At 39.4% G+C, this 14,844-nt stretch overlaps 1 protein-coding gene across 2 annotated transcripts; it reads left to right on the top strand.

The window, feature by feature from the left end:
- The first annotated feature begins 1,310 nt into the window (after positions 1-1,310).
- Positions 1,311-13,150, top strand: POLE4 (DNA polymerase epsilon 4, accessory subunit). 2 transcript variants are annotated; one of them, XM_054476268.2, is made up of 4 exons: positions 1,311-2,337; positions 2,793-2,877; positions 3,556-3,597; positions 12,903-13,150. In XM_054476268.2, exons 1-4 carry the CDS (start codon positions 2,125-2,127, stop codon positions 12,995-12,997), a joined length of 435 nt encoding a protein of 144 aa, XP_054332243.1. In that variant the 5' UTR covers positions 1,311-2,124; the 3' UTR covers positions 12,998-13,150. The 2 variants fall into 2 exon arrangements, with proteins under 2 accessions (XP_054332243.1, XP_054332244.1); XM_054476269.2 differs by having other exon boundaries at positions 12,827-13,150.
- The last annotated feature ends 1,694 nt before the right edge of the window (positions 13,151-14,844 follow it).

Here is a 14,844-nt window from a genome sequence, read left to right as displayed (position 1 = left end):
CCCAAGGCAGGTCATAGAAACTAGAATTCTCCTTCCTCCAAGCAAGTCGTAAAACCTAGAAAGGTTATTTTCTGCCTTCTCCCTTGAAGACCGTCATTCCAGAAGGGTCCTGCCCTAATACCAGAAGGAATGCTACACAGGGAGGCCAAGAAGAATATGAACAGACAGGCCTTGCTGGGTTTCCCCATTCAGTCTATTACCATTAGATCATTATCATTCCCTTTTTGTCCAATCCCATTTCTTTTTCTTTTTAAGACACAGGGTCTCTGTCGCCCAGGCTGGAGTGCAGTGATGCAACCATTGCTTACTGTAACCTTGAACTCCTGGGCTCAAGCAACTCTCCCACCTCAGCCTCCCAAGTAGCTAGGACTATACCATCACAATACCCAGCTAGTGTGTGTGTGTGCGTGTGTGTGTGCGTGTAAATGGGGTCTCCATCTGTTGCCCAGGCTGGTCTCAAACTCCTGGGCTCAGGCGGTCCTCCTGCCTTGGCTTCCCAAAGTGTTGGGATTACAGGTGTGACCCACTGTACCAGGCCTCTAATCACATTTCTACACAGCGATCCCTTCTTCATATAACCTAAACATAAAAACAATTTCCTCTAGGTCTTATGGTCTGCATTTTTGGACTCTCATGTCATGTAAAACTTTGATTAGATTTGTTATGCTTTTTTGTGTGTGTTATAGGAGCGTCAGCTGTGACTCTTAAAATGGGTAAAGAAAGGTTTCACACCTTTCCACTCCTACACCAGTCAGAGTTTACTACATAATTTTGGAACTGAGTGATTTCAGATGTCATTTAATTCAGCTTCATCTTGGCTTCACCACATTCTGCCCTGTGTGTGTGACTCAGTAACCATTCTGCGCCTCAATTTTTTCAAATAAGGTTTGAAAAATAGTTATATTTACTTCAATAGGGTATTGTGAAAATTACAGAAGTTATGATTTACATAAATCTAAAACACTTTGAATCATGCACATAGTAAATGCTCAAAGGTGTTCACTATTATTATGATTGACTTAGATTAAACCTGTTGTAAATATTAACCGTTCCTCTACGCTATCAGACCTCAAAGTGTGGTGTGGGCATTCATGGGGGTGGGAATTTTCTGGAGACCCTTTTCCGGAGTCCATGAGGCCAAAATTATTTTCTTAATACTACTATGAGGTTATTTGTCTTTTTCATTCACATTCTCTTTAGATGTAGCAGTTTTTTCAGAGCTACCTGAGAAGTGCTAACGTTAGAAACAGAAGCAGCTAGAGAATCCAGTTCTCACATGAAATCAGACATTAGAGACTTTTCTTACTAGATTTATTTAAAAAAAATTACTTGTCATAAAAATGTTAGCTGGTAATGCATTAGTAATTTTAAATCAATATTTTAAAACTTTAATTCTAATACAGTAAGTATTGATATAACTGACAGAAACAAAAGCTCCCTGGGCTCTTTAATAATCTTTAAGACCGTAAAGCCATCTTGAGGTCAAATTTGAGAACCAAAGCTGTGATGCAACCTCTTTTTGAACAAACGTGGATGCCTCATCACCACAATTTCATCTTTTCTAGCCTCCATGACTTTTTCTTGTTTCCTCTGGCTGGGCTGAATTTCTTCATTTCTGCCTGCCAAAAGCCCTACCCCTCCTTCAAGAGCATCTATAACTGGTTATCCTTGAATTTGGTCCAGATTTCGCTGCCTCCTTGGCACCCTCTTCCGCGATGCTGGGCCCTCCAGGGCCAGGCCTCCCTCGGACACGTGCCCTCGTTAGCCTTGGAGTATAGTATGAACACTCTGTTTTGACTGAGGCTCTCTTGCCAGCCTGGTCTAGATTTCTCCCCTCACCAGTCCGGCACAGGCACCAATGGGAGGTGCCTGGGCTCCACAGGCCCTACGGGGCCAGAGGGTCGCCGGTGGCGTCAACCAAGTGCACGACAGCCCACGGGTGGCTAGGCGCGCGGGAAGAGCCGGAGCCCGACCCCCGCCCACCGCGTTTCCTGGCAGCGCCCTGCCGCGTAGGGGCGGAGCCGCGCGCCTACACAGGGTGTGGCCTCCAGCCCGCGCGGGAAAGGGCCTGCGCCGCATGCGCGCGCACAGTCGGCGGCCGCGGGCAGCACGCTCAAGGCCGGGATGGCGGCGGCGGCGGCAGCAGGAAGCGGGACGCCCCGAGAGGAGGACGGACCTGCTGGGGAGGCAGCGGCCTCGCAGCCCCAGGCCCCAACGAGTGCGCCTGGGGCTCGTCTCTCGAGGTTGCCTCTAGCGCGAGTGAAGGCCTTGGTGAAGGCGGATCCCGACGTGACGCTAGCGGGACAGGAAGCCATCTTCATTCTGGCACGAGCCGCGGTGCGGCTGCAGCGCGAGGGCACGCGGGCGTGGGGGAGGTGGAGTGCGGGGCGGGGCCTTGGGGCTTCCCGCGGGCGGGGCTTAGGGCGGCGTGGGCCGGGTTTTGAGATGTGGGCGTGGACCCGGAAGGCGGAGGAAAGGGGCCGGGGACCTATGCGAGTTGTCTGTTTTGTTAACACTCCTCTCTCTTGTTGAGGACCTGGATAGTGAGTGACTTTAATTTGTATCTCCAGGACCTGGTACAGAACTTGTAGGAGTCTTTAGTGAATGCGAGAGAATACGGGGAAGAGGGTAGCGGAATGGATCTTCATGAAGTCCAGGACAGTGTTAGCTTCCAGAACATTTTCTTGCCCCGAGCCTTTCTTCTCCCTTTCTGCCCCCACCCACAAACTGGAGCCCTCACCTCCTCAGTGTGCTAGAACCCATTACTAAAACTTTGCTTTTTTACTTCACAGGAACTGTTTGTGGAGACCATTGCAAAAGATGCCTACTGTTGCGCTCAGCAGGGAAAAAGGAAAACCCTTCAGAGGAGAGACTTGGGTAGAGTGGCACTGCAGTGTCTGGGGACAGACAAGGGAGGGCTGGGCTGGTTTCCCCTTGCGCAGGTTGAGAAGAAGTCACTCTGATCTGAGAGGTGCCACAGCGTTTCTCCCCAGGATGGTTTCTATTGGCCACAGTGCCAGGAAGCCCTACCTGTAGAGGCTGTCTACTTGGGGTGGCGGGGCAGTGTGTGAAGGTGTCTGGGATTGCCATAGCGGACTGGATCTCTTCATACCTTCTGCCAAATTGCACCAGAAAAAGATATTTCTTTTTCACCTAGCAACTGGGGATTTGATTTCTGACTCTTGTCTGGCTGCTAACCCTCACCTGTGTAAGATTTCATATACTGTATTCTCACGCGCCCTGCGTCTATTGCTACGTTCTTCTCTGATAACTTTAAGAGCAAAGCGAATAAATAATTTAGGTGTAATTTAGGAGGCCCCCAGCCCCCGCATTGAATGGTATTTGCCTACACTTTTCTTACTCTTCTAGGGAGACAGCTAATATATATAAGAGTTGCTGGTAGAGTAGATATGGATCTCAAGGCAGCAAGGGACGCATCTTATAAATGCCCTCATTTGCCCAAAGCCTCATGTCCTTCACTGCAGATTGTGCCGTTTTCTGACTGACGTCAGCATGGCTGAAGTTAGTCAGGTGTCTCTTTGCCTTGTGTTTCAGATAATGCAATAGAAGCTGTGGATGAATTTGCTTTTCTGGAAGGTGAGTTCTCTCTCAGTGGGCAATCATTTCCGTCTGTCTTTTGCATGTTGATGTGAAATTCAAAACCTCATAAAACGGATGCCTGCTTCTTGTTTGTGTAGGGATGATTCTTTCTCCGTACGTGCTATTAGGATAGAAAAAAGTAACTTGCTAAACCTAGTGAGGTTCAGTTTTCTCCCTTGGGGAATTAAAACTTCTACCTGAAAATTGCTAACCATAAAGAAATAGGAGGGAATATAAAGATCCCAGTGGAATTAGATGAATTCGGAAGTTCGATTCCTACCTTGATCGCCATCCCTAGATATCAGGCTTGCCCCTCTTATCATATTAGAGATCAGAAACGATTGTCAGCATTTAAAGGGTCACCGCTTGTTCTTTTTTCTTCAACAATCTGTGTGAAGTGATTATTTTGCTGCAATAAGACTTGTCTGTATTTTTAGGAGTCATGGATTAACTTGTCTACTAACTAACTTTTGTTATTAAAAAAGAAAATATTTGAAATACCTAATTTTAGCTTCCTTGCCTCAGAGCGATTTCTGCTACTTAATTCTTAAATCTGATAAGCTTATTCTTCACTACACGTATATAGTCATGTGCTGCATAATAACTTTTTGGTCAGCCATGGACTGCTTACATGAGGGTGGTTCCATCAGATTATAATGGAGCTGAAAAATTCCTTTTGCCCAGTGAGGTAGTGGTCATAACATCCTAATGAAATACATTACCTTTTCTATGTTTAGATATGTTTAAATACACTTGTCATCATGTTACAGTTGCCTACAGTATTCAGTACAGTAACATGCTGTTCAAGTTTGTAACAGCAATAGTTACACCTTGTAGACTATACCATCTAGCTTTGTGTAAGTACCCTCTGTGGTGTTCACACAGTGGTGAAATCGCCTGAAGATGTGATGCATTTCTCAGGATGTATCCTTGTTGTTGAGCGACACATGTATTTTGATTGAATAGTTTAGCAAAAGCCATGTATCCTCATTTCATTCTCCCAGGGTGTTCTCATTACCTCCTCCAAGTCTTATTACCTTTAGAAATATCTTGATTTATTCCACTCTTTTTTACTCCTTTGTTCTGCATCTCCATGTCAACCTAGGCCCCTGGTCGTTTTGATAGATATTTTTTAAATGTCTTATTAGATACACTACCATGGCCAGCTTCATGCCTAGACTTTTGAGCATTCTTTTAATTTGCGGATTTTTCTTCAGCCTCTCTTTCCACCTACTCATTTTTCTTAAAATTAACTTTTGTTAGTCCTACCTAAGGCAGGCACTCCTTGTGACAGACTTTCTGTAAGTTCTCCAGTCAAAAATGTTTGGAGCCTACTTTACCTCTTCATTTTTAATTACCAACTTTTCAAAGACATGAGTGATATGATCAGATTTGTATTTTAAGTACACAACATTGCTGCCCTGGGGAAAATAAACTGGAGGGTACTAGGAGTAGAAGTGGGGCGGTCTTATGTAGTTTTCCACTCTAGCCTCTATCACAGCATAGTGCTTAGCTTGGATTTTTAATAAATGGCCATTTATTGAATGATTGCTGTGTTTATTTTCATCCTCTGCTTTCATCCTCATTTATCTCTATAATTGAATCCCTTTGCTGTGTCCTACATTGGTAGATCTGAATGTTAGCCATCATAGCCCCTGTGGATTCAGTTTGCATTATATTATTTTTCACTTGGTAAAATAAATGTTCTTATGTCCTTAGACGTGTATGGTCTAAGTAAATACATTTTTTTTCGTTTTTATAAGTAATACATATCCATACTTGAAAATCAAATAGCTACCTAATGGCTTATAATGAAGTACAGGTGCTGTCCATCCACTGTTTTGTTTGTGTTTTGAGCTTTTCTGGTGGTTACATTTATTTCTAACTAATATGCTTACCCATTGATTTGTCAGCTGTAGACGGTATGTATTGACTTCCTGCTGTGATAAATGAAGATTTGGCTAACCTGTAGAACCCCATAAATCCCCTCCTGCCTTTCTGATTTTTGGTAGTTGTATCACTAGTTTTAGTTTCTTTACCTTTACAGTTTATATACCATACTAGGATGTCTTTGGTTGTTGTTGTGTCCAATTTTTAATGTATTCCTTGATTCCCCAGTTTGTAAAGTATGACTATTAGTTCGCATATCCCTTTTCCCTTTCTAGTTCACATCTAGCTCTCAATTTGTGTTGTCTAGTAATTTGACATTGTCAAAGCTAATAACATTTATATCTTATCACAATTAAATCTTCCATGCTTTATCTCTGGTTGATTGTAGAAGTTGAAAACTAGGACTGTAAACAGTCTTTCTCTACCTTCTCTCTGTCCCTTAATTCCTCATTCAGGTCCCCTCCCTGCAAACAACTGCTAACTAGTTTTCTTCTGTAATCTGGATATTTTATGCAAATATGTTTGTATGTGTATATGTATATTCTTTTTCTAAGTCTTATGAAATACAACATATGTAAAGTGTGTGCTGTAAATGTAAAGTCAATAAGTGATAAAATGAACACCCTCGTAACCACCATCTTGGCCAAGAGATAGGGTATTGTCAGCCCCCAGAAGTCCCACATATATTCATTCTTCATCATACCTATTCTCATCCCCTTTCCAGACATTACTGTTTCCTAACTTTTTTGGTAATTACTTCCTTTTCTTTATAGCTTACTATATAAGCATGCATCCCTGAACACTAAGGTTTTGTTTTGTTTTGTTGAACTCTCTGCAAATGGAACCAAACCATATGCATTTGTTGGTCAACATCTGTCACACAACTGTTTTCTTTAAGTTAACACATTTACGAGATTCATCTGTGTGATTGCACATAACTCGTTTGTTTGTGTTCCTTGCTATATGACAGTACCACAATTGAACTATTTTAATGTTGATATTTGGGAAACCTTATTTTTCCTATTATAAACAATTTGCTGTGAACAATCTTGTACATATTTCTCTAGGGTGGATGTATATGTGTGTATAAAATATATAATACTGTTGAGACCTAGGCTATAGAGAGTATTCATATCTCCATCTTTGGCAGGTACTGCTGAACTTCCTGTATTCCAATTCACATTCCTACCAGCAGTGCATGATAATTCCCATTGCTTCTCATTCTTACCCACACTTGGTATTACCAGAGTTTTTTTATTTTTGACAAGCTGTTATTGAATGTAAGTGATAGTTGCATGTGGTGCTAATTCGTATTGCCCTGATTGTGGGTGACATTGGGCATCTTTTCATATACATGCCCATTTTTTTTTGAGGGGTGTCTCCTATTTTTCTGTTAGCTATTTTTGTCCTTTTTCTAATTGATTTATAAAAATGCTTGCTGTATTTTATTTCATTTTTATTTATTATTTTTTTGACATGGAGTCTTGCTTTGTCATCCAGGCTGGAATGCAGTGGCATGATCTCTGCTCACTGCAACCCCCCCTCCCACGTTCAAGAGATTCTCACGTAATGGGGACTATAGGCATGTGCCACCACGCCTGGCTAATTGTGGCATTTTTTTGGTAGAGATGGAGTTTCACTGTGTTGGCCAGGCTGGTCTTGAACTCCTGACCTCAAGTGATCTGCCTGCCTCCGCCTTCCAAAGTGCTGGGATTACAGGTGTGAGCCACTGCGCCCAGCTGTGCTTGTTATATTTTAGATATGAATCTTTTTTAGTATATGAGAAGTATCTTTTCCTGCCTTTTCACTCCTTAAAAGGTTGTCTTTTGATACGCATTAAAAGATGAAGGTAATCAAATGTATCAGTTTTTTTCCTTATAACTAATGCTATTTGTGTTCATTTTAGAAAATATTCCCTACTGTATGGTCATGAAGACATTCTGTATATGCTAAAATCTTTATAGTTTTGTCTTTCATAACAGTGGAGTTGAATTTTTGTGTATTGGGTTGGGGGTCCAGTCTCATTTGTTTCTTCATATTTAGATATCCGCTTGTCCATGTCATTATCTTACTGCTTTGCAGCACTACCTATCAATCAAGGCTGTTTCTGGCCTTTCTGTTCTCTTCCATTGATCTATTTGTATCTCTTTTCCATTGATGGGTATTCTCACATCAGTACTATACTGTCTCAGTTATGGTAGCTTTATCTGAGAGAGCAGATCTTCTCACCTTGTTTTTTTCTAAGTATCTTTGCTATTTTTGAATCTTTGCATTTTCATGTACATTTTAGAATCTGTCAAATTCCACAAAAAGGGATATTAATTGGGATTGTATTGAATTTATAAATTACTGTAGGGAAGAAACGATATCTTTACAATAGTGAACCTTCCAGTTTATAAATATGGTCTACTTTAACATTTATTAATATTTAGTTTTTAATAAATTATTTTACCTGAAGAAATCTTGATGTATTTTGTTAAATGTTGTTCTCTAGGTACTTAATATTTTTGATGCTATTGTTAATGGTATCTTTCTAAAGAAAATTTTATTTTCCAAATATTGCTGTATTTAGAAATATAATTGATTTTATGTTAATTTTGCAACTAGCATCTTTTTTAGCTGTTATTCTTAATTCTTTTACTTAAAAATTTTGTTTTGATGTAGTTCTTAATAATTTGAATGACATATCTGTTGATTTTTGAATTTCTTTAATTACATAGTAGTATATCATCTGCCAATAATAATAATTTTGTGAAGTTCTTTCCAATCCTTATCTTTATATATTTTTTTCTTGCCCTACTGAACTGGCTAGAATCTCTAGTACAGTGTTGCATGGAAGTGGTAAGAGCAGGCATTTTTGACTTCCAAGGGAAAGCTTTCAGTATTTACCTAGTAATTATGCTTACTGTAGATTTTATGTAGATTTTTTAACAGATTATGAATGCTGCATCCCTGTTTATAAAAGAGATTAGTATTTTTTTCATACTGTGTGTGAGCTTCATACAATTCATTGGCAATTATACACTTTTTATCTATTTTTATTTTTATTTTTTTGGTGGGGGATGGAGTCTCACTCTGTTGCCCAGGGTGGAGTACAGTGGCACAATCTCAGCTCATTGCAACCTCCGCCTCCTGGGTTCAAGTGATTCTCCTGCCTCAGCCTCTCGAGTAGCTGGGATTACAGGCTTGCACCACCACACCCCGATAATTTTTGTATTTTTAGTAGAGATGGGCTTTTGCCATGTTGGTCAGGCTGGTCTTGAACTCCTGACCTCAGGTGATCCACCCGCCTCAGCCTCCCAAAGTGTTGGGATTACAGGCGTGAGCCACTGCGCCTGGCCCACTTTTTATCTTATCTATTCTCTGGAAAACTTATTGTAAGTTTGGAATTATTTTGTTTTTGAATATTTGATGGAATTCAGTGATGCTGTTAGAGGGGTTGCAATGCCAAATTTGGTTATTGTATAATTTAGATTTTCTGTGTTCTTACTGAATTTCTTCTGTCTGCTTATTTTACCAGTTTCAAAGAGTTGTGTGTTAAAAGTCTACTGCTATGATTATGGACTATTTCTACTTATATTTCTGGGTCTATTCTTTCATTATATATTGTGAAACCATGTGATTAGATATATACAAATTTAATGTTGTTATATATTGTTGGTGATTGAGCCTTTTATATTTGTAAATTGGCTATTGTTATTTCTAACTGCTTTGTGCCCTAAAGTCTATTTTGTTTAATATTATTAAAGCTTATCAGCTTTCTTTAGTTAGTATTTGCATGGTACAGATTTTTGTAAATCTTTTAATTTTTATATTTCCATATATATGTGAACAGAATTTAACTGGATTATTTTCCTAAATTCAGACAGTCTGTGTCTATAACTGGAGCACATCATTCATTTATGTTTAATGTAATTGGTCATATCTATGAGTTTGAATTCTATTGTCTTATTTTGTCCTGCTTTCTATTTGCTTGTTTTATGTTTTGTTTTTTTTCATCTCAATTTTTGGCCTTCTCTTGGATTATTATTTGATTTTTTTTCCTGTATCAGCTTGGAAGTTATATACTCTATTTCTATTCTTTTAGTGATTATCAGTTACTATGTAAGTCCTTAATTTATCAAAGCCTATTTAGTACCTTTCCCCTCATTCTCAACAAATTGAGGTCTCAGGATCCATTAACTCAATTTTCAAATGCCTTGTCTCCTAATTTATGTGCTGTTATTGTCATGTATTTTTGTTTTGTCTTTGACAATCTATGTAAGGCATTTTTATTCCTGTATTATGCAGTCAATGATATATGGATTTATTCACATACTATCTTTGCTTTTCTTTCCTTTGTGTATTATTGTTATTATTATTTTTGAGACAGTTTCATTTTGTCACCCAGGCTGGAGTGCAGTGGTGCAATGTCAACTCACTGCAACCTCTGCCTCCTGGGTTCAAGTGATTCTTATGTCTCAGCCTCCCGAGTAGCTGGAATTACAGGCATGCACCACCATGCCTGGCTAGTTTTTTTTTGTAGTTTTAGTAGAGATGGGGTTTCACCATGTTGACCAGGCTAGTCTCAAACTCCTGACCTCAAGTCATCTGCCTGCCTTGGACTCCCAAAGTGCTGGGATTACAGGCATGAGCTGCTGTGCTTGGCCTCCGTTCTGTATTTCTGATCCTCCATTTGTGATCATTTTCTTTCTTCCTGAAATGAATCATTTAGAACTTCATTTAGTATGGTCTGGTAACTGACTCTCATTTTTTTCTTATGAAAATGCCTTGAATTTCATTGTTGGAGGATAATTTGTTGAATATAAATTCTAGGTGGAAAGTTATTTTCTTTTAGCACATTGAAGCTATCAGTTTACTGTTTTTTTTTTTTTTGGCTTCTATGTTTTCTATAGAGAAATCACCTGTTTGTAATTCTTTTGAAGCTAGTTTATCCTTTTTGTTTTTTGTCTGCTTTTAAGATTTTCACTTTGATTTTCTGTGGTTTCACTCTGATGTATAGAGGTGTGGATTTCTTTTTATGTAGTTTGTTTGAGCTTCTTGAATCTGTGGATTAATGTCTTTCATCTGTCCTGGAAAATTCTTAGCCAGTGTCTCTTCAGCTATTGGCTCTGCTTTATTCTTTCCTGTATCTCTCTCTGGGATTCCCATTAAATCTATGTAAAAACTCAATCATAATTTTGCCTCTCTAGTATGCATTCTGTGTAATTTTTTCTGATCTTCCAGTTTATTCTCTCCATTTGTCTCATTTCCTTTAAACTATTTTTTTTTTTTTTTTTTTTTTTAGTTTCAGTTTTTGTATTTTTCAGTACTATGAGTTCTGTTTGGTTCCTTTCCAAATCTGTTGTCTTTTTTTTTAGCCTAATAAAGTATCAAACAATTTTTGTGAGTACTTTTTGTTGTTCTTATTTTCTGCAGGTATTTTGAAGCTTGTCTTTTAGTTCTGTAAACATAGTAAACACAGTTGTTTTATAGTCAATGTTCCATCCAATATATGATCTAATATTCAAAGCCTTTTGAGTTTTTTGTTTGCTAGTCTGTGCCGAATCTAACATCCATAGTCTCTTGAGACTGTCTTTTTGTTTGTTGTTTCTGTTGGTACCGTCACATGGCCTTTTATCCCCCATATGCCTATCTTTGGATAATGGTTATTGTCTTTAAAAAGTATTTGTTAGATAATTTGAGGCCGTATGGTGATACTTTCTCCAAAGAAGGTTTCCATTTGCTCCTGAAACCACCTACAGCCATTATCAGTGCAGGACTTCTGAATCCAGATCTAAGACTTGAAGGTTTCTGGACTATCATACCGATATGAACTCAGGCTGCAGGCCTGTGAAGGGGCACTGATTAAATTCCAGTTCGTCCTTACTCTGAGGGGGCAGACTTTTGGGCTCTAGCTTAAAAAAGATGAGTGTCAGACTTCCTTACTGAAGGAATTTGACTCTTGGTTCCCTCAGCCTACCCAAATAACTGCCCAGTTTCTCAGCTTTTTCAGATTGGCAAATGTCGTAGCATTGGAGGCTGGGTTTGTTTTGTGTTCTTACCGTCTCTAGATTTCACATTTGCTTTTTCTTGATGTCTCTTCAATTCCTGAAGATTTCCTTTTCTTATATATTTTATTTAGCTTTCTCAGTTGATCTCAAGAGGAACTTGCCATTATGAAAAGCACCTCTATTTTTTTTTTTTAAATTAGAAGTGTTTTTGCTTTGTTTTTCTTATGTTTTTATTTTCCCTGTATTATCTAGGTCATTAAAAAAAGTTTTGGTCTCATTTCAACTGTGTAGACTTTCTTCAGATACCTGGTGATTTTCATTCTATTTAAGAATAAGGGAATAAGGCTGTTTGGTAACTGTGTGTGTGTATGGGATGAGGGGGTGGTTGTTGCCTGGCAGCTTTGCTTTAGGGTGAACGGGTGGGACCAGATGTTATCCTGGGTGACCCTGAGGGTATGAATGCAGAATGCTTTACTGTGGGAAGCTGGCAGTTTTAGAGGCTGTTCTAGTTTCTCCATATAGTTCATTTGGTTCTTTAGAAGAGAGCCCTGTGATCTTTGGTTTTTTTTTCCAAGTTGGGTTTAAATGCCTGTCTTCTGGTTGTGCTGCCTGTGGGGAGGGTTGTGGGGAGATAGGGGCAACTGGTTGTCATACAGACCCTCTGGTCATTAACCCATTTTCATCTCACATCACCATTCCTGGTGGCTTGAGCCTGGAGCTTCCTCATGGTTCTTTTAGGCATATGGGCCTCCTCTTCTGCTGCAGCCCCTCTGTGTTCATTCTAGGCTCCTTTTTCCTCTGCTCTATTTATAAGCATACTTTGATCAGGTTTCTGTTACTCAGTTTTTTGTTGAAATCCATTAACTGCCAATGGGCCCCTATTTGTTGTAGATTTACACTTTTTAAACTTTTTTACCTTTTGAATGGAATCTTGGATGGGAGGGCATACATACTTGTGGGCCCAGTCCCCCATCTGGAACTGAAACTTATTAAAAAGATTATAAACTCTTTAATTAGAGAGTTTACTGCATTTATTTTGTATTATTCCTTTCTTATATGGTCTTCATCAATGTTCATTAACTAACACAACGACTTCTTAGCCCTTTTCCCACTTCTAATTCTAGCTCTTCAGACTAGTATGCTTAATTCCTAACTGCCTACCATCTGTAATGACATGTTTTTCCCTGGGGATATTTTGGATAGATCATCCTCAAAATTAGTATTTTGGTCTTAGAGAACTGCTGCCAATACCGGAGCCTCTTCTGCATTAACTTTGCCCAGCTTGTTACACTAATCCAGCTTCTGAGGTCCCCTGATATACTCATTGCTCTTTGTATGTTTAGGTACTTTAGATTGATTGCTGAGCGGGGCAGTTTTGTGAGCCTTCATCTGAAGCCTTCAGTTCACCCCTCTTCACAGGCCTCAGCTTTGAAGAATGGAGTCTTTGCACTTACACACACTCTTCCTGTTCTGCCTTGACCTATGCCGGGATAAGCAGAGATCTCATCAATTAGCTCTTCTCTGCAAGGTCTTCCACTACTTCTGTCTGTCTTCCATATCAAGCCTGGATGCAGCTGCTGCTGCTTAGAGCAGAGATGAAGAAAGTGTTCTGCATAAGTGGCTTCCTGAATGATGAGGGCCAGAATAAAGGTTTTCGATCAACCTCAGTCTAGTGTGTTTTATAATCTCGCTTTTGTTCCTACCCTGTGACTGCAGAGTCACCATACCTGGTCACAGACCTTCCTGATCTTCCGTGCCAGCCATTCTAACCTGCAGTCCTTTCATTAATTTTGTTCTTTTGTTTTTCCAGCACATCACCAGAAAGTGGTTCCAGAATTTATGGAACACCACTTGCCCTCAGGAGTTCAAATAAATATGGTCCTAGATTGAAAGCCAGTTAAATTTTTTTTAAGTTTTATTTATTGACATATCCACATACTCTATATTTCACCAATTTAAAGTGTATTTAGTATATTCACAAATAGGTACACCAATCACCACAGTCGATTTTAGAACATTTTCATATGAATGGAATCATGTAACAATGTGGTCTATTGTGTCTGGGTTTTTTCACTTTGATAATGTTTTTAAGGATTATCCATGCTGTATAGCATGTACTAGTACCTCATTTAAAAAAATTGTGGTAAATTGTACGTAAAGTAAAATTTACTTTTGTAGCAATTTTTAAGCATATAGTTCAGTGGCATTAAGTGCATTCACACTGTTGTGCAACTAACACCATCATCCATCTCCAGAACTTTAAAAATCTTCCCAAGCTGAAACTTCATACTCATTAAATAATCATTCCTCATTCCCTACATCGTGCAGTCCCTGGGTAAATTTTGGTTTGGAGGAAAGGTGTGGGTGACATCACAGGAAGGAGGCAGAGCACCTGGAAAGTAGCAGTTAAGGAAAGCAGCAGGAAGCCTTGGACCGTGGTTCTTAAGTATTACTGGGTCATGGACCATTTTTAAAATAGTCCATGGGATTTGCTCCCTAGAATGATGCACAGATGTTCAGTACTGTAACATTTAAAAAATAAGCTTTATTTTGGAGTAATACTAGATTTGCAGAAGACTTGCAAAGGTAGTAGAGAGAAGTCTTATATGCCCCTTACCTAGTTTCCCCATTGTTAACAACGTTACCAAGTACATTTGTCACAACGGAGAAACTGACATTTATAGGTTACTGTTAACTACAGTCTATTTGGATTTCACCATTTTCTTCATTAATATTCCTTTTCTATTCCCAGATCCAGTCCATGTAACTATATCATATTTACTTGTCATGTTGTCCCAGTCTTCACTGGTCTATGGCAGTTTCTTAGTCTTTCCTCATTTTTCATGACCTTGACAGCCTGAGTAGTGCTGGCTGGGTATTCTGTAGGATCTCCCTAACTGGGGATTGTCTTGTTTTTCTTGTAATTAGTTCTATAACGTTGCATATGATTTTGAGCATGAAACAGACCCCAGAGGCCCTTCTGTAGGCCTCCTATTATCATTGCCAATGGGAATTTAAAAGGACATCGTGGTCCATTTTCAAGATAAACTTCAGATTACAGTTTGCAGCTCAGTGGGGTGTGAAATCAAAGTGTGTTGCCACTAGCATTTTGAAGTAACAATGTTGAATTTAGTCAAGGTAAGTGTTGTAATTGTTTCATTTACACGTGTGTACATTAGGTTATTGTGTAAAATGTATATGGTAGGCAGAAAGGGAGGCCCCTATCACCTTCACCCTCTGGTGTTATGCCCCTGAATATGTTACATTACATGGCAGAAGAGATTTTGCAGGTATAAGTCATGTTACTAATCTGTTGACCTTCAAGTAGATTATACTGGATTGTTTGTGCAGGCCAGAGTAA

The sequence above is a fragment of the Pongo pygmaeus genome, chromosome 12, assembly GCF_028885625.2.
Source record: "Pongo pygmaeus isolate AG05252 chromosome 12, NHGRI_mPonPyg2-v2.0_pri, whole genome shotgun sequence".
Lineage (NCBI taxonomy): Eukaryota > Metazoa > Chordata > Mammalia > Primates > Hominidae > Pongo > Pongo pygmaeus.
This window is presented reverse-complemented; position numbering and strand designations above follow the sequence as displayed.